Genomic DNA, 24401 nt, shown 5'->3' with positions numbered 1-24401 from the left:
TAGACTTCATAGCAGGGGCCTGCCAGCTGCAAGGGGCCGAGGCCTGATTTCTAAGAGGGTCTGTGATCTGATGAATGTACCTTGGACAGTTCACTGTCTTTACTGATGACTTCATGAGACAACCCGTTGTACACTCCATACAAACAGTACTTCCTGTGATGCTAGAGAACCTATGTTGGCTATCCCGTGCTCCTGATGTGGATTCATTCAGATACAGAACTGCAACTCAGGACACCATCCCAACCGAGCTTATTAGTCCTCACGGCGGGGGAGGGGGGGAAGACAGTAAAGGAATACACACACTGCCGAAGGACCGGTCCTCAACCAGGCTGAATTCCGAACCCTGCGTGTCTGCTCCCCACAGTACCCACTCCCGAGTCTGCAGCACGTGACTGCCAGGTTCTGGGATGGCAAGCCTGTGTCTGTGCTGACTCACGGCTGGTGGCACTGAGCCCCCTTGCCTGCAGCCACTCTGGAGACTTCGTAAAGCTGGCTTTTCATCAAGATGCTGAGTCTGGCTCAGACTCCATGCAGCACAAGCACTGTCTTTCCGAGTCTTCTTCCTTGTCCCTACTCTGAACACTGTCAATAGGAGGCTTTCACTAACACATCCCTGCCAGCATTCCTGAATTCCAACCGTCTTCCCAGGTAGATTCATTCCCCGTTCTCTTCCTGACCTGACTTGGCATGAGTTTTTCATGAAAACTGTGGAATTGTTGAGATATGTGCAGGTGATGGAGGAAGGTCATTGGTTAAAAAATAAACTGCTTGGCCCTCATAGGTTAGAACATAGGTGGGTGGAGTAAACAGAACAGAATGCGGGGAGGAAGAGGAAGTGAGCTCAGATGCCATTTCCTCTCCTCTCTGGGGCAGACGCCATGATCCCCTCTCCCGGGTAGATGCAGGGCAGCTCCTTTCAGAGGCAGACGCCATGAAGCAAGCCACCAGGTCAGACATGCTGAATCTTTTCCGGTAAGACTAGTGCTACACAGATTATTAGAGATGGGTTGATCAGGATATGAGAATTAGCTAGTAAGGGCTAGAGCTAATGGGCCAAGCAGTGTTTAAAAGAATACAGTTTGTGTGTTGTTATTTCGGGGCATAAGCTAGCCAGGCGACCAGGAGCTGGGGCGGCAGGAACACAGCCCGCAGCTCCCCACTACATGCAGGATCTTGGATTAAAGCAAAACAGATTTGGGAATGAGTATTTATTTGGGTTCTCTCTTCTCTTCCAGTCCCCTCTCTGTCTAGCTAAAAATGATCTTTGAACTCTGAATCTTCCCAAGTGGAATTATAGGCAAACAAAACAACACTGGGTTTGATTTTATCCATTTTGCACATCATTAATAAACACTGGAAAGGCAGATTATTTGCTCTAGCCACAGGTCAACTACTCAGAAGCTGCTTGTGGTTATTTCCCATATCATACAGAACAGAAAAAGAACACAGCCATGGTCACAAAAGTTGCTTCAGACAATAGTGATCCAGATGTACCCTGATAGGACAACTGTGCCCAATAAATTAACTAAATAGAAGTAAAATTCAGACAATACATTTGTTAAATGCAATTGCTAAAATAATTCAAAAATTGAATTTAAAGGTAGTTAAGGTGTGATCATTTCAGGTAAAATTGTATAATAAATAATGCTACTCACCAAAGATTACCAAAAATTCCTACCACGTTTAATCATATGGGAAATTTATTCTTCATTTTTAAAAGTCAAGGTCATAATTTTACCTGTCTTAGATCAGTTTTCTAAAGGAGGAGGTGGCACAGGAATGCAGCTGAGTTCAAGCGTGGAATTCATTTGTTGAGAGTTAAATATTTTCCAACTCTATAACAAAATAAAAATTAAAATAGTAAGAGAATATTTTCAAGAACATTTCAAAAATGTTTTAAATGACACACTCATAAAACAGTTTAAGTTTGTGTGTCTGCAGAGCTGATGGTGCACGTGTACACATGCGTGAGGCTGCGTGCACCGCACATGACCGTGTGGAAGACACCGAGTCTATGCCTTGATTGCTCCCACCTTCCCCTCTCCACGCAGCACTGAGTATGGAACTCTCCAGAGGCCTGCCTGCCAACAGACCAGCATGAGATACACCGTTCCCCATCAGCACTGAGATCACACACAGGCAGCACTGATCTCACACACATCACACACATAACTGGCTTTTTACATGGAGCTCAGGTCCTTGACACTTGTGCAGTAAGCACGTTTACCAGCTCACTGTAGCTCAGCTGACCCTAAAACATCCTGCAAAAAACCATACGCATAGACCTTTATCATATCCAAGAAAAAAATATTTTGGAGACAAAAAGTCTCAAATTTTAGCATCAAGTATTCCATTAATTACCTTTAAGATGTTGGGTCGGTTATTTAACTTGCTGGAGATTCACCTCAAGAGAAATCTAAAATCCTTACAGAAATATGGACTCCACCCAGCCTCACCATGCCACCCATCCCCACTCCCAAACTAAATAAATAACAAACAGAAAACAGTCTACAAACAGCCATGTTAACTGGCTTATATCAAGGATAATACTGCAATGCAATTGGAAAAGAAGAGTCTTAAAAAGATGTTAGGTGACTGGGGGATCTCTGCAGAAAACAATGTACCGTGACCCTTAACCCCACGCTATTCACAAAAGTAAATTCCAGGGATCAGCAAGATGATTCTCTGGGTTAGGGCACTTGCTGCCGAGTCTGAGGGGCACTGAGGCAAGAAACAGGGCAGAGTCGGGAACCTTACACAAAGGCTGAGGTTGACACATCAAGAAACGGGCTGAAAGAGAGGGAGCTGGAAAAGCTCCCCAGCCAAGACTGCCAGGAAACAGCAAACAAAGCGCGAACCAAACAAGCCTATGGGTGCTATGCAGATGGCGCACAAAGGGCACCGACCTCCTTAGTACTGGCCTACTGTCTTCTATTACTACACACCCTAGCTGCCCAACTCCTCATTCTAACACGGGAACCTGGAGATCTTCACTGGGTACCCAGGGAGCTCTGCCAACAACTGCATCACAGGTGACGGCAGTAAAGACAGCAGAGTGATGACTGACTTCAGAAAACCTGCCCGCCATACAAGCAGTGAAGCAGACTAAAGCTCTCCACGAACTCTGGGGATTAATCAGAAGTATAAAGCAAACCGGGAAGTGTGTACTCAAGAGAAGCCGCTGAATGAATCGGGCACTTGCCACGCGAGCCCAAGGACCAGAGTTCAGAGTCAGGACCTCCACACTCAAGCAGAGCAGACAGTCCTGTGCTTATAATTTCAGCACTCCTACAGAAAGATGGGCGGTAGGGACCAGAGTTCAGAATCAGGACCTCCACTCAAGCACAGCAGACAGTCCTATGTTTATAATTTCAACACTCCTACAGAAAGACGGGCGGTAGGGACCAAAGTTCAGAGTCAGGACCTCCACTCAAGCAGAGCAGACAGTACTGTGTTTATAATTTCAGCACTCCTACAGAAAGACGGGCGGTAGGGACAGGAAAATCCTAGGAAGCTCAAGGGCCTGAAGTAGAAACTGAACAAGAGATCCTGGCTTTGAACAGTGTGGAAGGTGAGGACCAGCGGTCTCACAAATCATACATGCTGTGCACACACATACCACATCCATATCACCCTCTCATGGGGGCTTTGTAGAGTTTTAATCTGCCCTATTCCCACGCTCCACAACAGCTCTGAGAGCAATCAGTGAAAACCATAGGGACAGCAGCTGGAGGACGGGCGGGGTTAAAGTGCCTTCAAGGCTTCACTCCGGGAGAAATCCACCTACAAAGCTCTATCATTGCTTGGCACCAAACAAAAGTCATTCCCTAGAGGCAATTGTTGAAAACAAGGGACATTTTCTTTTCTCAAAAACATCGAAGTTCCTTGAGGTAACAGGACAACAAATGGAACAAATATTTGGGCAATAAAAAGATTAAAAAATCTGTAGATTTGATTGCATTTTTTAAATCTTTTTTTTAAATATTTATTTATTTATTATGTATACAATATTCTGTCTGTGTGCATGCCTGCAGGCCAGAAGAGGGCACCAGACCCCATTACAGATGGTTGTGAGCCACCATGTGGTTGCTGGGAATTGAACTCAGGACCTTTGGAAGAGCAGACAATGCTCTTAACCTCTGAGCCATCTCTCCAGCCCCATTTGATTGCATTTTAACCTCCAAAAATTCCCATCCTTACCTAGTTAAAAGATCCAATTCAAAACAAGCTTTCCTAAGGTAAAATTATGTAAGCTAGCTGACATTTTCCTCTTTGTGTTTCCCCTCCATTCATATTGTAGGGTAATACATGTATAAAATTTCCCGCCGTTTCTGAGTGTACAGTCTGGGGCTGTTAACATGCATCCCTACGGTTGTAGGTCACCAAGTAACACTCCTCTGTTGTCTCTGCCCCCGTCGTCCTATTGTAGTCTTGGTCTTGAGCACTCTCAGCGCCTCCTACAAGTGGTGTCAGGATTCTGTGTGACTACCTAATGTCTCCTAGTGTAACACCTCCAAACTCCATACCTGTTCAAGAACACTTCAGACTGTCCTTCCTTGTTAAGGCTGGACAATATTCCAGGGTACACATAGGGCATTTTATGTTCTTCTAGTCAATTCATCTGTTAATGGGTCTTGGACCGCTTCCAAGTTTTAGTCACTGTGAATGATGTTGAAATGAACATGGGCATACATACATTTCTTCAAGACCCTGACCGTAATTCTTCTGGGTATTGTGATATATAACACGATCTCAAAAAGAGAAAGACCCTGACCGTAATTCTTCTGGGTATTGTGATACATAACACGATCTCAAAAAGAGAAAGAAGGAAACTTAATAGAGGGGACTGAGTGTACTTGAGGCTGAGACAGGAAGACACCCAGTCTAAAAAAGTCAGTCTGGGGTACATCATGAGGCCACTTCAAAAAAACAAATCAAACAAAAAGAATCGAGGGGGATGAAACAGGCACCTCAGCACCAACACATTTCTCCCCTCTAACAACAATTACTATCAACTTTTAAATAAATAGTATAAGAAAAGTTTTAACGTACATTTTCTAACTTTAAATATAATTAAATGTATATGAAGCATTTATGTTTAAAGTCTATAGCAACAAATTAAGAAAATAGCTAATCAAATCTGAAAATCCTCTTACAGTATCTTTTAATAAATTTCTTTCCTACACTGAGGTCTTAGATTTATTATTTTTATTTTTTAAGTGTATAAGCATTTTGTCCATGTCTGTGGTGCCAGCAGAGGCCAGAAGAAAGCAGCAGGGTCCCTTTGGAACTAGAGTTACAGACAGCTGTGAGCTGCCATGTGGGTGCTGGGAATTGAACCCAGGTCCTTTGGTCCTCGTAGAGCATTTTCTTTTAAAGATTTGTTTATTTATTATGTATACAGCGTTCTGCCTACAGACCAGAAGAGGGCACCAGATCTCATTACAGATGATTGTGAGCCACCATGTAGTTGCTGGGAATTGAACTCCGGACCTCTGGAAGAACAGCCAGTGCTCTTAACCTCTGAGCCATCTCTCCATTGTAGGGCATTTTTTAGGTTAGTGATTGATGTGGAAGGGCCTGGCCCACTGTGGGTGGTCCTGGGTTTTATATGCAGGCTAAGTAAGCCGCGTGAAGTAAGCCAATAAACAGCACTGCTCCATGCCTCTGCATCAGCTCCTGCCTCCAGGTTCCTGTCCTGCTTGAGTTCCTGTCCTGACGTCTTCAGTGATGAACAGTGATGTGGAAGTGTGAGTCAAACAAACCCTTTCCTCCGCAAGCTGCTTTGTCATGGTGTCTCATCACAGCAATAGTGACCCTAAGACAGCCAGTATCATACATGCTATAAAGTGTCAGCTAGTAAGAAATACGCCCTATCGTCATGTACAAATCTTTAAGGAGAAAATTTAGGCTGGGTATATATAAAACCTTAGAAGCTAGAGAAACGGCTCAGGGGTTGCGAGCACTGTGTGCTCTTCCAGAGGTCCTGAGTTCAATTCCCAGCAACCACATGATGGCTCACAACCATTTGTAATGAGATCTGGTGCCCTCTTCTGACCTGCAGCATACAGAATACTGTACACATAATAAATAAATCTAAAATAAACCCTAGAAGCCGGGCATGGTGGCGCACGCCTTTAATCCCAGCACTCGGGAGGCAGAGGCAGGCGGATCTCTGTGAGTTCGAGACCAGCCTGGTCTACAGAGCAAGTTCCAGGACAGGCTCCAAAGCCACAGAGAAACCCTGTCTCGAAAAACCAAAATAAATAAATAAAAATAAACAAAAATAAAAAATAAAAAAACTAGCCAACATACTGGGGCTATTTCAGACATTTTACATAATTTACCTATATACAGTAATCCTATGAACTGTTATCATCCCAATTTTACAGATGAGGAAACAGGCCCTGAGAGATTAAATCATTTCCTGAGGTCAAATAATTAGTAACTAATGAGATCAACTCTCTGTCAAGCTAGAATCTAAGAACTGTTTTTCCTCCCTAGACAGGGTCTTGCAATACCTAGATTAGGCTGGCCTCAAACCTGCATGCCTGCTCGAACAGTGCTTACAGTACAGGCATACACTACCATGCGGGCAAGACTATCAAACTGAAGACCTCACTCTAGACACCACACACATTGACTATGCTAAGAACATCGTGTTTATTTCACCTGGTCAGCAAAGTCCTTAAGTAGAAGTCACATTACACCGCATATTAGAACTGTATAACTCAGAGTTCTCTATATTAATGATACTCTTGGGGGTATACCGAAATACACCCTTCGAATGAACGGCTCAGCTAGCCCTTACCACTTGGAAAGAAGCAGTTCCGGCTAATAGAACTGCCAGCTTGACTGGACTTGGAATCACCATGCAAACACCCCTCTGCATGTGACTGAGGTCAATTCCCAGAAAGGGTTAACTGAAGCAGAAAGACTGACACTGATTTGAAAGGTGTCAAGTCACGAGTTAGGGTCCAGGACTGAGCGAAAGAGGGGAAATGAACTGGTCACCATTTGTCTCTCTTTACTCCTGAGAACAGTGTGAGCAGCTGCCTGACATTCCGACCAGTACAATGGCAGGCATTTTGTCCCAATAAAGAAAGGGTCAGACAGAGCTATCTGACAGGCTCACTTAAATCCTAGAAACAACATAAAGCATATCAGTATGCTGCTTCATCATATTCCCCAGTAACCCAGAAGGCTGCCAGTTTTAAATGAGCCCAAGGCAGGAGCGGGCAACAAACCAAGGTGGCAGAGCAGCTGTGTTATTGTTACCCTTAGATCCCGCCAACGGTGTTCAAAGTGTCTACGACAGAAGACAAGTAGTGGATAAAGCTATCGGCCTGTCTTGTAGACGTCACAACATCAGACTAAAAGCAAGGGTTCTCAGCCTTGGCACAACTTGCATTTGGTCATCCTGACGAGAGAGACTGTCCTGTTCAGGCATGATAGAGCATCTCAGGCACAAGCTGCCGTTCACACTTTCTGTGAGCCTGACATCTCCAAATACCAGGGCTGGAGAGATGGCTCAGTGGTTAAGAGCACTGTCTGCTCTTCCAGAGGTCCTAAGTTCAATTCCCAGCAACCACATGGTGGCTCCAAACCATTTGTAAAGAGATCTGGCGCCCTCCTCTGGCGTGTGGGTATAAATGGAGGCAGAAAGTTGTATACATAATAAATAATAAAAAAAATCTTAAAAAAAAAATATCTCCAAATATCCCCCTGAGAGCAAAACCGCCCTGGTGGAGAATGACCCCGTTAAGAGAAAGAACTATGGCTCCTTCTGACGATGCTCGTTCTCCTTTCTAGAAACAGCTCCTTGCCTAGCTTTTGTACCCTGGAAGAAAGTATTCATAGTGACCATAGAACCTACCCCATCTTCAAGAACCGAGCGCTGCGATTAACAAGTCCCAGACTGAAGTGCCGGCAGCATCCCATCAATAATGGAAGTGACAGACACACTTAGCTCTTTTCCCCTCCTCACTATGCAAGAGAGGACCTCCGCTTCTCTATTTTCTAGTTAGACATGACTTAATGACTTTTTTAAATTTTTAGAGACAGGCTCTCTCTGTGTAGTTTTGGAGATTGTCTTGGACTCACTCTGTAGACCAGGCTGGCCTCGAACTCACAGAGATTCATCTGCTGGGATTAAAGGCGTGTGCCACCACCACCTGGCTTAATGACTTCTTTGAATCAAAAAGTAAAAACAAGTTCCACAAACCATTTCACGACAGAAAGCAGTGTCTAGCATACCCACTCCTTCCCGTAGCATCCCTGATAGAGTCTGAGGGATGCTCTGCCGATCACTATTTGCAAGGTCACAGAGATTTTACAAGGCAATAAATACACCTTTTCCTTTAAAGGACAAACAGAGCCCAGCTATTATCTGAAGATTGGCTGTAACTACTGTGGCCACATTACTGCTAACTTTGACTGGAGCAGTTATACAATGAGACTGCAGCAGGCCACAAAAACCAAGTAAGAGGAAAGAAATGGTTCTAGATCTAGGGCTTTTACTCCTACAAAATGTCACCTCCACCTTATTATGTGGCCTTGTAAAATTCCCTACAACACAAAGAAAAGAAAAAAAATTGATTTTGGTTTCCATGTGGTTTCATATAATAAGCTGGCATTTCTACAACAAAGAAGCATCCTGCTAGGAGAAGGAAAGGGAAATACCTCAGTAGGCTCAGCTTTACATGACGTCTAAGATATAAAAAGACCTAAAAGAGAGGGGACCAGATATGGATATAATGGCTTGGCTAAGTGGTTTTTTGAATTAGTGCTTGCTCACTAGACTTAGAACAAATGGCCCTGTTAGCAGGGATTGAGACATAAATTAAACACTGAGTTCCAACCCTTCTTTCCTTCCCTCCTTCCCTCCCTCCCTCCCTTCCTTCCCTCCTCCCTCTTTCTGGAAACAGGTCTTGTTAGGCAAGCCAGGCTGGCACTGAACTTGTAATCAATCCTCCGGCCTGAGTGCAGGAACGACAGGCACGCACCCCATATGCAGCCTAAGAGGACTGACTGCAGGAACGACAGGCACGCACCCCACCCGCAGCCCAAGCGAAGCGGATCGAGTGCAGGAACGACAGGCACGCACCCCACACTCAGCACTCCATCACCCATACTGATGTGCATGTCCATGAGAACCCAGGCTGTCTCACTTCTCCAAGCATTACTGTCTTCAGCTGCTCTCCTCTTGGCGATACCCGAACTATGTGCTAACTGTAACTGTCCAGCTCTTAACTCTCACACGCTCTTCCCTCCATCAACGCAGCCTTCCTCTCCCACCCCAACAGGCTGTCAACCTAGGCCAGGGATGCGAACAGAATTCATAACCCTTCAAAAAGAACCAAGTTCTAAGTCTTTTATTGTCTATAACTAGGACTTACACTCTCACTAGATTACGAATGTACATGGGGGCACAAAGATTTCGTGATTTGGATACTAATAGAAATTACAGCTATTTTCATTGTCAAGTTAATAGTTATTAGAGACATTAAAATATCATTGTTTATATTCATTACTGTTTATGATATATTTGTGTCCCACCCTGGATAAAAATATCTATCTCATTTACCTATGTATTTAGATAAATATCACCCTAGGTGCTATTTGAGGATACTATGAATGACAGTCAACTATCTGTAGACTGACAGACACAGATTCCCTTTACTGGGGTGGGGGATCACACAATCTGCCGAAGGCCCAAACAGAACAGTGCTAACCCTTCCAAGCAAGAGGGCTCTTCCTGTCCACACACGCCTTCCCCAGGACATCCTCTGCCCTTCCTGGGGTAGGCTAACTACATCACCTCTGGCTTTCAAGCATCTGGACACGGAAAGGAGCTACACCACTAACTGTTGTGCTGCTTACCAACTAACTACCTTGCAGTTTTGAGCCTTCTAACCAATTTCATATGATACGCAAGCATCCTTTCTTGGCGGTTGTTCTGGATAACACTGACAAATACACCTCAGAGATGAACTATGTGCTGAAGCCATCTCTTGAGCCTCTTGGAACGAGGCTACTTATACCAGGTGGTGCATCAGTACACATTCTTCAGGAAAGGGGCATCTAAGACCAGCTGATACATGGGTCCCAAATCAGAGGACAAACGTTGGTGGCACATAAAATACATGAGCGTGACTCTTAGGACCCCTCCTCTTGGGTTTGGGAACAGCCTTTTTCTTCTGTCTTAGAACATAAAAAAGCTCCTTGCATTCCACTTATTAACACCCCTCCAAAAGGTCTCCTCCTCCTCTCCCTCTTACACCTTGTAAAAACTGATGTGGTAGACAAAGGCATAGTGAGAGCTATTCCCAATAAATCTTAAAACTCAGCAATTTTCTTGTCAGAAACTTATTCTGTCAGGTGGTGGTGGCACACACCTTTAACCCCAGCACTCGGGAGGCAGAGGCAGTCGGATCTCTGTGAGTTCGAGGCCAGCCTGGTCTACAGAGTGAATTCCAGGACAGGCTCTAAAGCTACAGAGAAACTGTGTTTCAAAAAACAAAGCAAAACACAAAAACAAAAAAGTTTATAAATCCTACTATTAAACCCCAGCTTCTCTGGAGCAGAGCACACTCTCTGTAGGATTTGCATCTCTAGATTAAACCCCAGCTTCTCTGGAGCAGAGCACCTTCTCTGTAGGATTCACATCTCTAGATTAAACCCCAGCTTCTCTGGAGCAGAGCACGTTCTCTGTAGGATTCGCATCTCTAGCTCTTTAGCTCATAGCGAATGAACGGCTGAATGGCAGGCAGTGACCGACACAGCAGAGGAGAAGCAGCAAGCGTGAAAAGGAATACTAGTTTACAGACGGCACAGAGCCCTGTCCCCAGCCCACAGGTCGAGTCTACAAATGCTGGGCAATGGCCATTTTCCAGCTTTATTTGCAATTATGTATAACAAAAGACCGAGTTTCACTTGCTATAAATCAAACAACTCCTGCATAGGGTTTCTGAAGTTGTTTCCTAAAAGATGAATGTGCGCCACTTTTCTTTCTTCTGCCTAGAACTGGTCAGCTGGTGTCACTGGGGGACCTTGAGAATGGAAAACACAAACTAAGGAGGACAAAGGGGAAACGAGGAGCCTGGGTACCTGACAGCTACACTATTTATTTCCGATTCTTAAGAATTTAAATAAAGAAGTGATTTTTTTTCAAGACAGGGTTTCTCTGTGTAGCTGTGACTGTAGACCAGGCTGTCCTCGAACTCAGAGATCCACCTGCCTCTGCCTCCTGAGTCCTGGGATTAAAGGTGTGCGCCACCACACCTGGCTAGGTGGAGGTTATTTATCTGTTTTTAGCAATCAAAATACAATTCCCAACTGTAAGGAAGAAAGTGACTTTAGCAGCAAACCTGTGGTTCTCCAGTCACTTTAGAGGTCCCTCAACGTAATGCAGACAAGGAGGCAGATATCTCTGCTGTGTGGAAGGGGCGAGCGAGGAGGAAGCAAGACTGACTGCGAGCCTCGGCTCGCTAGGGGCACAGCACAGCCACAACTCAGCTGCACAGGGAAGGCGTCCAGGACACTGACAACCACCATGCTACAGCACTGCAGTCTCTTGCCAACACCACAGGTTATATATAGTGCAGAAAAGTAACAAAACTGTTACCAGAAAAACAAACTGCAAGAAAATCAGAATTAGGAAATAAAACATTTTATTGAAAAGAAGATGTTCAAAAGTTGCACTAATTCTTGAAAAGGAGAGAAACAGATTCAGATTTATAGCAGAAGTTAAGGCTGATTCTCATTATCCCATTTCTATAATTCATAAAAATCTTGAGCAAATCCTTCATGCTTTCCACTTAGTGTCTTTTGCACGTGCATCTTAAACCATTTCTACAATGATCTATTTGTGTGTGGCATGTGCGTGGGGACACATGCCACCGTGTATGTGTGGGGACACGGGAACACGTGGCCACATATGCCACCGTGTATGTGTGGGGACACGGGAACAACTTTCAGGAGCTGCTTCTCTCCGTCCACGCTGATGTGGGTGTTGGGGACTGGGCTCAGATCAACAGGCTTTGAGGTGAAAGCCTTTACCACTGAGCCATCGTGCCCGCCCAACAACTTTAAACTCTTATTTGATGTCTTAGCAAAGCTGGGGGTGATGTCATTTACGGATTTTTCTTTTGTTCACACTGTTCACACTGGCCTAGGGCCTTGCAGCCCACGCTAACACTCTACTGCCAAACTATATCCCTAGCCTCTGGAATGTTCTTCATTCTTACAGAAAATGGAAAATAACCTGGCCCCTCTGCAGCTTACTCCACAGACCCACACAAAAGATTACATCATACAACATTATAAGATACAAAGACCAGCTGTACTGGAGATATATATATATATATATATATATATATATATATATATATATCCAAGGGAATGAAAATCTGTATTGAGAGACACTGGTTTCCCGTTGAAGTACTATTCACAAAAACCAAAAAAATAATAAAATCAGCTTAATTTCTACCAACTGCTGAATGAACAAAGAAAATGGGTCAAATACATAGTAGAGTACCATTGAGTTAAAGGATGAAATTTTGACATGGATAGACCTACTGTACGTTATGTTAAGTGTTAGTTACAGAAAGACAGCTATCACATGACCTCGCTCTTCTACAGAGACAGAATGAAGCAGTGGTCACCAGAGGTTAGCTAACGGGTGCTGTCAGCAGAGGTAGGGTACAAACTCTGATGCTCTGCTGTAGTGGGAGGAGCACAGAGAACCGCAGTCACCTCTATCTCAAAGCAGCTCAGGTGTGAATCTTCTCACCACATACACACAAAAGATAAACAATGAAGGAGCTGAGAAAGGTCACCCTGATTTGAACGTTATATAGTGTATGCTGTCCAATGTATGTACACAGTAAAACACCATATAGTACCCCATAAGTGTCTGTAACTGTGTGCCAACTGACCTCCACACATGTAAGCCACACAGGCAGACACACATATACACTAAATAAATGAAGCACTTTTTTTTTTTGTTTGCTTGTTTTTTGAGATAAGGAGACAGGGTTTCTCTATGCAGCCCTGGCTGTCCTGGAACTTAACTCTGTAGACCAGGCTGGTTTGAACTCACAGAGAACCTCCTGCCTCAGCCTTCCAAGTGCTGGGATGAAAGGTTTGTCCCACTACTGTCTGGCTAATGAAATACTTTTCAAAAAAGATAAAGTAGTTTGGTTTGATGGCACGTAGCTACAATTCCAGCTCCTGAGGCAGTATCAGGAGTTCAAGGCCAGTATTCAGGACAGAAGATCCTGACTCAAAACAAAACTAAGTAAATGATAAAAATAAAAAGCCCCTAGAACCAAGGCTATCTCGCTCAGAGATGAGATGGCTCACAGGGGAACAAGAGGACCTCACAGTTGTCCTCTAATCACACATGCATCCCCACAAAGCATGCATGCATGCACAATAACAAATCATTTTCCCAAGAACCTAGGATTACTTAGATAAGAAATATATAAACAAAATCTCTGTTTTGTCTTTTGTGTTTGAGACAGGGTCTCATGTAGCCTAGGATGACCTCATACTTGCTATACAGTTAAGCTCTGGGATCACAGGTGTACAATACCAGGTCTGGTTTAAGACCTCCCAGGGATGAAGCACGCTTGCAATCTCACCATTCAGAAGGCAGAGACAAATCATCCAGTTTGGAGTACTAGAGGATCCCCATCTCAAAATACCCCAGAGCAAAAGCAAACAGCGAAAAAGATACCATCAAGATTCTAGCTTCAGTACATTAAAAAGATGATAAAAGAGAAAATACAGCCAGGTGGTTAGTGCCACCCGTGAGCCCAGCACCTTGGAAAGGGGAGGATATTTATGAATTCATAACCAGCCAGAGCTACACAGCAATACTTGTCTCAAAATAAGGAAAAAGAAAGCCATGTGATGTATGATAAATTAACATTTAAATTTTTTGAAGGCTACAGTTACTCTGTAACAAAATGACCATTTGATGACCCATCTTTACCAGCCAATGTCAGTGCCCTTTACCATATTCTATGACTGTTATTTTGGCAGTTAATCCTCAAACCTAAAAATTATTATAATTTTATGAATACTTAAACCATATCACTTTATATATTCCCATTTACTTCTTCTTTTCATACTTGTCTCCAAACAGCCAAACCCCTAAACATTAAGTCTAAAGTCTATGAATTTCTAAACTTAACCCATGTTAAGGTCAAAAGATTTGCAATTCTAAGTTTACTACTTATTATTGAGCAAACACCTGTTCATATATCAATCTACATAATTACATCAAAGTTTCACTGAAAACTGTTTAATCAAGTAAACTTGCAATTCTTTTTTAAATTAAATTTAGTTTTTTGTTTTGTTTTGTTTTGTTTTTGGTTTCTCTGTGTAGCTGTGGCTGTCCCAGAACTCGCTCTGTAGGCCAGGCTGGCCTCTAAACTCAATCCACCTGTTGCTGCCGCCTCCCAGGGTCTGGATTAAAGGCTGCACTGCCACCAGCAGGTTAGACTTACAATTCTTATTTCTCGATTTTAATTTAACTCAAGGACAGTACAGCTTTCTGACACATCGGAAACAAGGTGAGTATGCATCTGTGCCAACTAATTTGTATAGGGCCAACTTGTGAAAGAAAATGGCTTGGCTTATGGAAAGCAGTGACGTGCCAAGTAAAAACCAACTCAGCCCAAAACGTTCAGTACATCCTTAGTTTCGGCAACTTCAGCTTCTGGCTAGAAAAGCTGCCCTAGCTACGACATGAAATGGAAACAGTTTATTGAACTATAAAATGCTGGCAGATTTGGCAGCTGGCTCACAGTTAACACTGCTGTTACTGGTTCGCAGCTCTGCGTGACAGAAGCTGGATTGGATCAGACTCTAAAGTGAAGGCCACATATAAACGAAATCAGTCATCTCCTTCCTTCATACCCTCCCTGCACTAAGACTCTAAAGGGAAGCGCAGATACAACATATGCGTGTCCCCTTTTTAAAAAACTAAAAAACCTCCTGGATATTTTGAGATATCGCTATCTTCATAGAGGATTCTCAAAGTAGGTCCGACTCCTGTGTGTGTGCTGTGTGTATATATGTGATGTGTGGGCGCACATATGTGCAGATGAGAACGCATGTGAAGGCAGAGTCTGACACCAGCGGCTTCTTCATCCACGCTCCACTTCATGTGCACTGTCGCACGCTCAGCTGAGCCCCGAGCACGCCAATCTGACTAGTCCAGCTGGCCAGCTGCACTGGGGATTCCGTCTCTGCCCCCCAAGTGCCGGGATTATGAACTGGCCACCAACGCCCGTCTGGCATTTATGTGGGTCCTGGAGACCCAAAATCTAATCCTCACGCCTGCATGGCAGGGGTTATACCTGCCCGGCCAGCTCACCGGTCCCTAAGCCTCCCTCCTTTTTGGAAGCACTGTATTAACAGCGAGCATAGGAACAGAGTTGGAAAGGGGGCTCATCAGATGGCTGCACAGCAGAGAACTGTATCAACAGTCAGTGTAAACCGTTGTCATAGATTTTACATTTGAGACACCGAGAAGTATTCCATGCCTGTCATGGGAAAAGTAAACAGTCTACTAGCCAGGTAAAGATGTAAGAGGAAACAATGCTGTTGTTCTGGCATTAAAAGAACAGCAAAATACTGTTTTGTTGTGTTGACAATACAACTGGGTTGAAACTTCTGCCCATATTTTATCATATTATTTAGTTTTTAATTATGTAGGCTAAAGATTATTCTAGAACTTCATACACTACAAGAAGCTGTCAAAGCTGTGTACTAACAATGAAACAAACCCATACTGCCCACTAGGACAGCTTGTGGGCCTGGCTGTGGTGGCGCACGCCCTTAACCCCTGTACTTGGGAGGTAGAGGTGGATGGATCTCTGTGAGTTCAAGGCCATCCTAGTCTACAGAGACTGGGGGGGGGGGGGCCGCTTAAGGGTTATATTAAAAAAAACAAATTTTTCAAGATCCATTTTGAAGCAAGCACTAATATTTCCTTACAACCAATGTTTCAATTTATTTACCAATGGCTTTGACATGGAAATATTTCAGAAAACAAAATCTCTATGATTTATAACCGTTCAGATTCTAGTAAATGATAATTTGGGATAGTGTTTTTTAAACTATTTGGTAATTCCCTACTGCCTGTTCGATTTACGGCAGTCTACAATGACACCTACTGGCCACTAGAAATCAGCCATTAGTTCTCTTAGCTAGAGTAGGCTGGTTACATAAGAGAAACACAGAAACACACACACACTCTCTTAAATCAACCCACCTAAAGGCAAAACTTGTTCATAGGTATGGAAAGCATGAGAGTATTTCACCTAAAGCAAAAATATGTTTTCTTTAGGGCTAAGGTAACATTCTTGTAAAAAGATAAGACGAGGAATGAAACACCAGCATAATTTTAAAACTATATTTAAGGCGCTAACAAATACCTCAGTTCACTGGACATTTCAAAATAAATCCTAATCACCCATTTCGTTTCAGAAGATATTCTGAGAAAGAAAAAACAAAAATTCTAATTTTATATGTACGAACACAAATGACCAAGAGTAGGAAAAAAAAATCAGATCTTAGAAAGTTGTCCTAACATGTAGTTCAAAAACAAGCCCAGAAAGAAGAGACACTTCCTGATACTACGTTAATCCTCATCTTCTGACTTGAAGGCAGCATGTCAAGAGCCTACCCTTCAGCAATTTATAGCGCTGCTTTTAAAACTGTATCCCAGTCTTCTCAGAGGAGTTTTCCAATGAGCTATACAAGCAAAAGCCCTTCCACAACACACGCTGAGACGGGAGTTTGTTTTTGGTACTGTATCCCACCATTCAGACCGTGAATTTACAACTCACAACTAGTTCCTCAGACTTAACGAAGCAAATCACTCAAAAGGTGGCTCCCCCCTGTTTAGAGTACCATCTTATTTTCCCCATCCTTAGCATCCATATATTGGGGGCAAGTTGTCGACCAACTAACTTACTGTCCGTTTTCTAATCTGAGTTTACCTTCCTCTCTGGATTTAGAAGGCTCTCCACTTTGCTGGAGGTTAAACACTCTATCCGTTCCTGCGCTGCAAAGCAGCCAATGCGTTTACTACAAAACATTTCGCCCATCTCGAGCTTAACGTCGTGTCGTGTCTCAAGCCAAGTCCTTATTTGGGATAAGCGCTTCGTGACTACTCCTGCCTTCACGCTGTCCTCCTCCTCCAGAGCCTGCCTGGGTAGGAAAACACGGGAGCCAGCGACAACAAGAAAGTGATCACGTCTATCAACGGCTTGCAAGAGCTCCTCTTCCGTGACGCTGGGTCGAGTTGTTCGGGGGGAGAAAAATAACTGCCAGGGGTTACATAATGTACCAGTCGCTAGTTTCTAGCTCCGACCACCAAGAAACCTCTTTCTCCTCCGCACCCTGACAACAACCCCGAGGATTTCACTCAGGTGTCTGCAAACGCCGCGTCCTTCTCTGGCCTGAGTCTTCCTGCAAGAAATCCCTTCAGCCCTCACCGCCCGCGCCCTGCTCCTGTCTCCTTCCCCATCCACACCCTCAACGCCCTCGCTAGGCCCCCCAAGTCGCCCCCACGACACTCACTGAGCCCCAAACCGCCTCCTCCACACGACCCTCCGGGCTGGCTACCGGGTGTGCAGGGCTCGGGATACGCCCCCCGCCGGCTCCCGCGACCGCAGCCGGAGTTGACACCTCCTCCCCCGGCACCGTGCGCGTCCCCCACCTACCTGTCACCCGCAGCAGCCTCGGGCTTCCCACCGCCACCGCCACCGCCTCCCGCAGCAGCCTGCCAACTGCAGCATAACAACCGGCCCTCTCATTGAGTGGGCCGGCGCGCTCAATAACAGCCGCTCCCATTGGCCGCGCCGCCGCCTCGGCCCTCCCTCCGGTGCTCCGCCTAAAAGAGTCCGCCCGGGAACAAGGAAAACGCGCTTTTCTTACCCGTCTCCTCAGCGTCCCCGAGCTCAGTCGGATGCTGGCTGCGGAGTGTGGGAAACGGTCTCGATGTCCAGTTTTTCTTACGCCGTCGTCTTTCTCCCTCGTCTGGGAGCCTTGCGCCGGGGTCGGAACGCTTATCGTCTTCTGCGCTTTCCTGCGGTGAGGAACGCCCGTCGACAACGTCCGTTTCCGGTTGGCTCCGTCTGGAAGGTTGAATAGTGAGTGTCCTGAGAGGTCAGATTGCTGTCAGGTAATTTAGGGAGCTGGTGGGCGACCTCTGGGTTAGGAATCATCCAGACTGGGTCCAGGGGGAGTGCAGAAGTGCTGAGAGGGACCGGGAGGAGGGGAGCGCTGAGGCCGAGTGCGCCCGAGCTGAGCGGAGGCGGATGGAGGAGGCCCCGATGGTTATTATAGCGCTTCAATCCCAGACACCCCGACCTCCACTCCCGCCGCTGTCACCCGCAATTTCCTCCTCGCCTCCTGGCTTTTTTGGGGGGTAAAGAACAGTCCCCGATCCGAAAATACTTAACCTAGAAAAATTCCACCAGATGCCTCACAAAATCACGTCCATTGCATATTCCTACGGTTAAGGATTGGGTGCCAAAGTAATAGCATTTCATTCGGCTTTTCTTATATTTTTATGGTCATCTCAGTATTTAGATGAGGGAAATTTCAGTTTTATACGTGAAAGCCCTGTGAAATTACACGGAATGGAAGAAGCATCCCGTAGGGAAAGTAAGCCAACACGTTCTGTATTAGAACAAGCCACCTTGGGTAGAGGTTGGTCATCACCTAACTTCTAAGTTGGCTTCTGACATAAGCAGGTAGCGTTTCAGTTTTCCATAATTACACGTTCGGTCTTTGTTGAGTTTATTTCTTTACTGTCCTTAAATGAGCAGTCCTGTAAGGGAAGTGATTTCCCGCCGTTGAGTGCTCAGTACAGTGTAACTCACCTTTCCCATGGTGTGAGGAGGAAACCGGTTCCTTTAAGTTGTCCTCTGACCTTTATATGGACGCGTGCACACACAAATCAGTGAGGCTTTAAATAAAGATTCCTTTGAAAATAGGAGCCAGGCATATGCACAGGTCTGCACTTGTATCACCTGGGAGAAATAGAGACAGAAGAATTGAGAGTTCTAAGTCATCCCTGAATACATATCAAGTTTGTGGTCAGATTGAGTTAGGTAAGACTGTCTCAAGTAAATAAAACTGTTCCTGTAAGATGGAGTGGCACCTACCCCATTGATAAAGTTATGTGTGCTTCATTCTGAAAAAAGTCTGATAAAACATATTCCTTGTCATATACTTACAGAAATTTCTCTCAAGTAGCAATGTCCAAGAGAAACGTAATGGAAGCCATGCATGTAGTATTAAATTGCATCTAGTAGATGCTAAAAGTAAGAAAAAAGTCATCTAATAGATTAAATGTACTCTCATTTAAGGATATACTCTGAAGCCAAACATGGTAGCACACGCCTTTAATCGTAGCTCTTGGGAGGCAGGGGCAGGTGGATTTCTGAGTTCAACACCAGCCTGGTCTACAGATCGAGTTCCAGTACAGCAAAACCCTGTCTTGGGGATATTTATATATATTCACACACATGGACACACATATATACACTCTGTATTATTAATGAACTGTTCTACATTTCATACTGTCTTAAAATTTTATGTACGTTATATATACAGTATATCCATATTATTTACATAAATATAAATACTTGGTCTGTGCTTGTATTTATAAGGTTGAAAAGTATATTCATACACCAGATAATTCCAAAGACACTTTAGTAGTTTCTTATAATTGAATTTACTTTGGTACTTGGTCCTCTCCCAGGGGACCTGAGTTTAGTTCCTAGTACCCACACCAGACAGCTCACGCTCACCTATTATTCAGATTTAGGGGATGCAATACCTTCTCTGGCCTCCCTCCCATGCATGCATGTCACACTCACAGACACACAAATAAGGTCTTTTTAAAAAGTTAAAATTCTAGGTTCCTTAGCTGCATAGCCACATTCCAGAGGTTAGTGGCTACCTAACAAGACAGCACAGATCCAGGAGAGGAATTGGTGGCCATAGGTATCCAAATGTTCTTTTTGTTGTTTGTTTACGTTTTGTTTTTCCAGGCTGGCCTGGAACTCAAGAAATTCACCTGCCTCTGCCTCCCGAGTGCAAGGATTGAAGGCGGGTGCCCGCACACCCAGCAGATGTTCCATTTTCTAGGTCATAACAGTTTTCCCAGAACAGTTGTGCTCAGACATAGTCTCACCACTCAGATGTGAAAATGGAAGGCACACTACAGTGTGTTTTCCGCATTTCCCAATCTTGGAAGGTAGATTTTTATCCTTGTTATGTGAGGCAATAGAAGTCCAGAAAGCTTCAGGGATTTTCTTTGATTTTATAGCTATTAGTGGTTCAAAAAAAGATGATTTTAAACTCTTCCTTCGAACATTTGAGATTTTATTGTTTGATTTATGGCTATTTTGAAATAACAGTAACCCCAACACTCCAGAGGCAGAGCAGGCAGATAGGTCGCTGGAACTTCAAGGCCAGCCTGGCTTCAGAACAAAAGCCAGAGCTCTCCAGAGAAATCATATCTTGAAAAACCGGATGACAGAGAGAAAGAGAGAAGCCGGGCGGTGGTGGCGCACGCCTTTAACCCCACCACTCGGGAGGCAGAGGCAGGCGGATCTCTGTGAGTTCGAGACCAGCCTGGTCTACAAGAGCTAGTTCCAGGACAGGCTCCAAAACCACAGAGAAACCCTGTCTCAAAAAACCAAAAAAAGAGAGAGAGAGAGAGACTAGTTATAGCATTGACTTACTGCTTAGAGTCTCATTGTCTTCATCTATAAGAAGTGTTTGGTTGATTTTGTTTTGTTTTAGTTGGGTTTGTGTGTTTGATTTTGTAAGAGTCTCTCTACACAAAGCCCTGATGGTCCTGAAATTGACTATAGACCAGGCTGGCTTAGAAGAACTCAGAGATCTGTTTGCCTCTGCCTTCCAAGTGCTGGGATTAAATTTGTGAGCCACCAGGTCTAGGGGGGGGAATCTGTATTTTTAATTTAAATTCAAAGTTGTTTTAGAAGCAGTACAGTTACTGCCTGTAAAGTCCCATGTGCTGAGCATGTGAAGACTACAGAAGTGTTACTGTTAGCATATGTAGTGAGTGGGTATTTGAGCGGTAGGGCTACTCGCTGTTTTCAGTTCCATATATTGTGTATGTATTTCCTAGCTGTGAGCATACACTAAGTATGTAATAGTACACTTTTTGGGGTTGATTTTGTCTGTTTGGTTTTTTGAGTCATGGTCTGCCATGTAGCAATCTGGCCTGGAAATACAGTACACCACTTGCCACTTCCTCCCAAGTAATCCTAGTATATTTTTATAAAAGCTCTCTACTCAGAATTGTCAGGTATTTATCTTTTTAAAAGCATTTCACTTGACACATTCTCATCAACTTTGGCCTCTCTCTCCCTTCTTTTCCTTTTTCCTGTAGACATGACTGCTGGGCACGGGCACGGGCATGGGCACGGGCATGGCCATGATAAACTGGTACTTCCAGATCACACGCAGTGGAGAACGGAAGGGACACCGCTAGAGACAGTGCAGAAGAAGCTGGCTGCCCGGGGGCTGAGGGACCCATGGGCTCGGTAAGATGAGTCTAGGCGTGTCCTTCTTGCTCTGGGTACTGGGACAGGAAGACTGACATGCATCTGCCACAGCATATGTAACCTGCCGGTAGAGACGACTCAGCGGAGGCCCCTCCTTCCACCCTGTGGGTCCTGGGGAAAATGGCTCTGTTTTTTTTTTTTTTGTTTTTTTTTTTTCTCTTGAGACTGGATTTCTCTGTGTAGCTCTGTCTCTATCTCCTAGAACTCTGTACACCAGGATGGCCTTGAACTCACAGAGATCCACCTGTCTCTGCCTCCCCAAGGGCCCAGCGAAAAATGGCTTCTTAGCTTTAGTTGGGATCTTACTATTTCATAAACTTTATGGTGTGAATCTTTTCCGTGTTTCTATTGAACTCACATCAGTCTTGAGGTAATTTATGCCTTTATAATGATGAATCTTTTAGAACACATGTGATTTATGACTTTTTGAATTTTCAAGCATTATTTCCTTACTTTTTATACATATCCTGAACATTTTGTTGAATTTATTTATATTTCTGGTACTATCATAAGTGGTATTTTAAATCTCTATTTGTAGCTATGTTATTGACAATTAAGATTGTAATTAATTTTCACATACTGACTTTTTATATCCCATTTATTAATCAGCTAAATTTTTGCCCTAGTAAACTTTTTTTTTGTTTTTTGTTTTTTCGAGACAGGGTTTCTCTGTAGCTTTGGTGCCTGTCCTGGCCTAGTAAACTTTTTTTTTTATGTCTTTAAATTTTTCTTTTAATAATGATCATTTTGTCTACAGAGACATCACTTTGTCTTTCTCAGACTGTAAACTTCCCTTTATTCTTACATGATTGCAATAGGTAACATGGAAAAAGAAACCAAAGAATCTTAACTTCTTTTTTCCCCTGGTGGTTTTGCAGCAGAGTCTCACCAAGTCCCTCAGGCTGATGTGAGCAGTGGTCGTATCTTTCAGCCTCTGAGCGCTGGGCTGGAGGTCTGCTGTCACTTCAGCTTCTCCTTCCTGTTGTAAAATCAGTCCCCTCATTGTAGCACACCCCTCTCCTGAGAGCGTCTCTTTTCTGTTAATGTGCTGAGTTACCTGTACAAACTTCCAGATACTAAGCCGTATTGCTTTTCTGGGATGAGCCCTATTTCTTCGTGATAAATTATTTTTGTTTTGTACATTGCTGGTTTTAATCTTCTAAGATTTTGTTCAGAACATGCAACAGGCCCAGTGTGGTGGCGCACGCCTTTAATCCCGGCACTCAGGCAGGTGGATTTCTGCAAGTTCCAGGCCAGCCTGATCTAGTTCCTGAGCCCCACAGCCAGAGCTACTTCTAACGTCTTTGTGTAGTTCTGGCATCTAAACTAGTTTGATTTGTTTCCATATTTTCTAGTGAGGCAGATTTTTTTTTTTTGGTTAATTTTTTTGTCCTCTGTAAGGTGATTCCCCCCCGCCCCCCACTAATGTAGATTATCTATACAAGAAGACATTTTTTCCTGTAGCTCTCGGCTTTCTGTTCTCCTTTCTGTTCAGCGTAGTCAGAGCAACCAGGGCAGGAGCTCAGTCTCCTGAAGCTCAGGCTGTACGACAGGGAATGGCTGTGAGCCCTTGAGTAATAATGTCAGCTGTGCATCCTTCTGTGCCAAAATAGATTAGACATCAGCATGCTTAATATTTATGACAATAATGTTGGGTAGGTAGTAGTCAACTTTGAACAGAAGGTCAACTTCATATTTTATATGTGAAACTTGGTCATATATTCTTAATTCTACTCTGCCCAGAAATATTCCCACTATGGCTTACATTATTAAGTAGTCTAACTTTGGAGCAGGTGTGGTGGTGCGTGCCTGGAGGTTTACAGCTCAGGAGACTGGAGCAGTATTGCCACAGCTTGGCCTATATAGAGAGATCCTGTTTCAAAACCAAACAAAGAAAACAATGCCGGGCACAGTGGTTCATGCCTTTAATCCCAGCACTTGGGACACAGAGGCAGGGAGATCACTGTAAAGCCAGCCTGGCCTACAAAGTTCCAAGAAGCCAGGGCTGCATGATGAGACTCTGTCTCAAAACAAAACAAAACAACCCAAAAGATACTAATGTAGCATTTCAGTATTTTGGCTCGGAGAATTGCATATGATTGTCATTTTTCTCCTTTCTTCCAGCAATGAGGCCTGGCGATACATGGGCGGCTTCACGGAGAACGTCTCCTTCATGAGTGTGCTGTTCAAAGGGTTCAAGTGGGGGTTTGCTGCCTTTGTGGTTGCGGTAGGGGCTGAGTACTTCCTGGCCTCCCCAAATGGTGATAAGAAGCATCACTGAAGGCAGCACCTGGGATTATCTCCTGACTTCTCTCTCTAGCGTCCTTGGCTGAATGTTTGTCCTTGAAGGAATGGCTTAGTTAAGTAAAGAAAAACTTTGTTTTGTCTTGTAATGCTTAGTTGGAAAGAAAAATGTATGTACCTGTAATTCCAGCTCTTGGAAAGCTGAGGCAGGAGGATCATGAATTCAAAGTCAACTTAAGCTACATAGTGAGGCTGTCACAATAAATAAATAAATATGCATGTGTACGCGCACGTGTGTGTATTGGACTTTGTTGGGAATTGTGGGTGTTGGGGTACCAGCAGCAGTGTATTCTGCATGCAGTCACCTAATTCAGCTTAACAAATGTGTTCTAGGAGTGATCTACTGAATCCAGTGAGCCTGCATGTGCGTAGGTGTGGAGCTGTCCATCGGGGCTTAGATAACTTAACAGAGGCACAGAACCCCACCACCACCACCAGCAGCACCAATAAAAAACAAAAAACTGGCCG

General features: G+C 44.1%; 2 protein-coding genes across 5 annotated transcripts in view; one reads left to right on the top strand and one right to left on the bottom strand.

Annotated features, from left to right (window-relative positions):
• The window catches only part of Hycc2 (hyccin PI4KA lipid kinase complex subunit 2), a 51653-nt gene extending 33817 nt beyond the window's left edge, over window positions 1-17836 (bottom strand). For 2 of the 3 annotated variants that reach the window (XM_057758403.1, XM_057758405.1), the window contains exons 1-2: window positions 17745-17836; window positions 1739-1835 (exon numbers count right to left, since the gene is read on the bottom strand). The gene's annotated coding sequence lies outside the window, so the exon portion shown is untranslated. Of the gene's footprint in view, window positions 1-1738; window positions 1836-17601; window positions 17720-17744 lie in introns of those variants that run through there. The other variant, XM_057758404.1, reaches the window with a different exon arrangement.
• Window positions 17837-17939: 103 nt separating this feature from the next.
• Ndufb3 (NADH:ubiquinone oxidoreductase subunit B3) lies at window positions 17940-24166 on the top strand. 2 transcript variants are annotated; one of them, XM_057758407.1, is made up of 3 exons: window positions 17940-18173; window positions 21455-21608; window positions 23754-24166. In XM_057758407.1, the coding sequence occupies exons 2-3, from the start codon at window positions 21457-21459 to the stop codon at window positions 23908-23910; spliced, it is 309 nt and encodes a 102-aa protein (XP_057614390.1). In that variant the 5' UTR covers window positions 17940-18173; window positions 21455-21456; the 3' UTR covers window positions 23911-24166. The 2 variants fall into 2 exon arrangements, with proteins under 2 accessions (XP_057614390.1, XP_057614389.1); XM_057758406.1 differs by having other exon boundaries at window positions 17945-18205.
• The last annotated feature ends 235 nt before the right edge of the window (window positions 24167-24401 follow it).

The sequence above is a fragment of the Chionomys nivalis genome, chromosome 26, assembly GCF_950005125.1.
Source record: "Chionomys nivalis chromosome 26, mChiNiv1.1, whole genome shotgun sequence".
Lineage (NCBI taxonomy): Eukaryota > Metazoa > Chordata > Mammalia > Rodentia > Cricetidae > Chionomys > Chionomys nivalis.
This window is presented reverse-complemented; position numbering and strand designations above follow the sequence as displayed.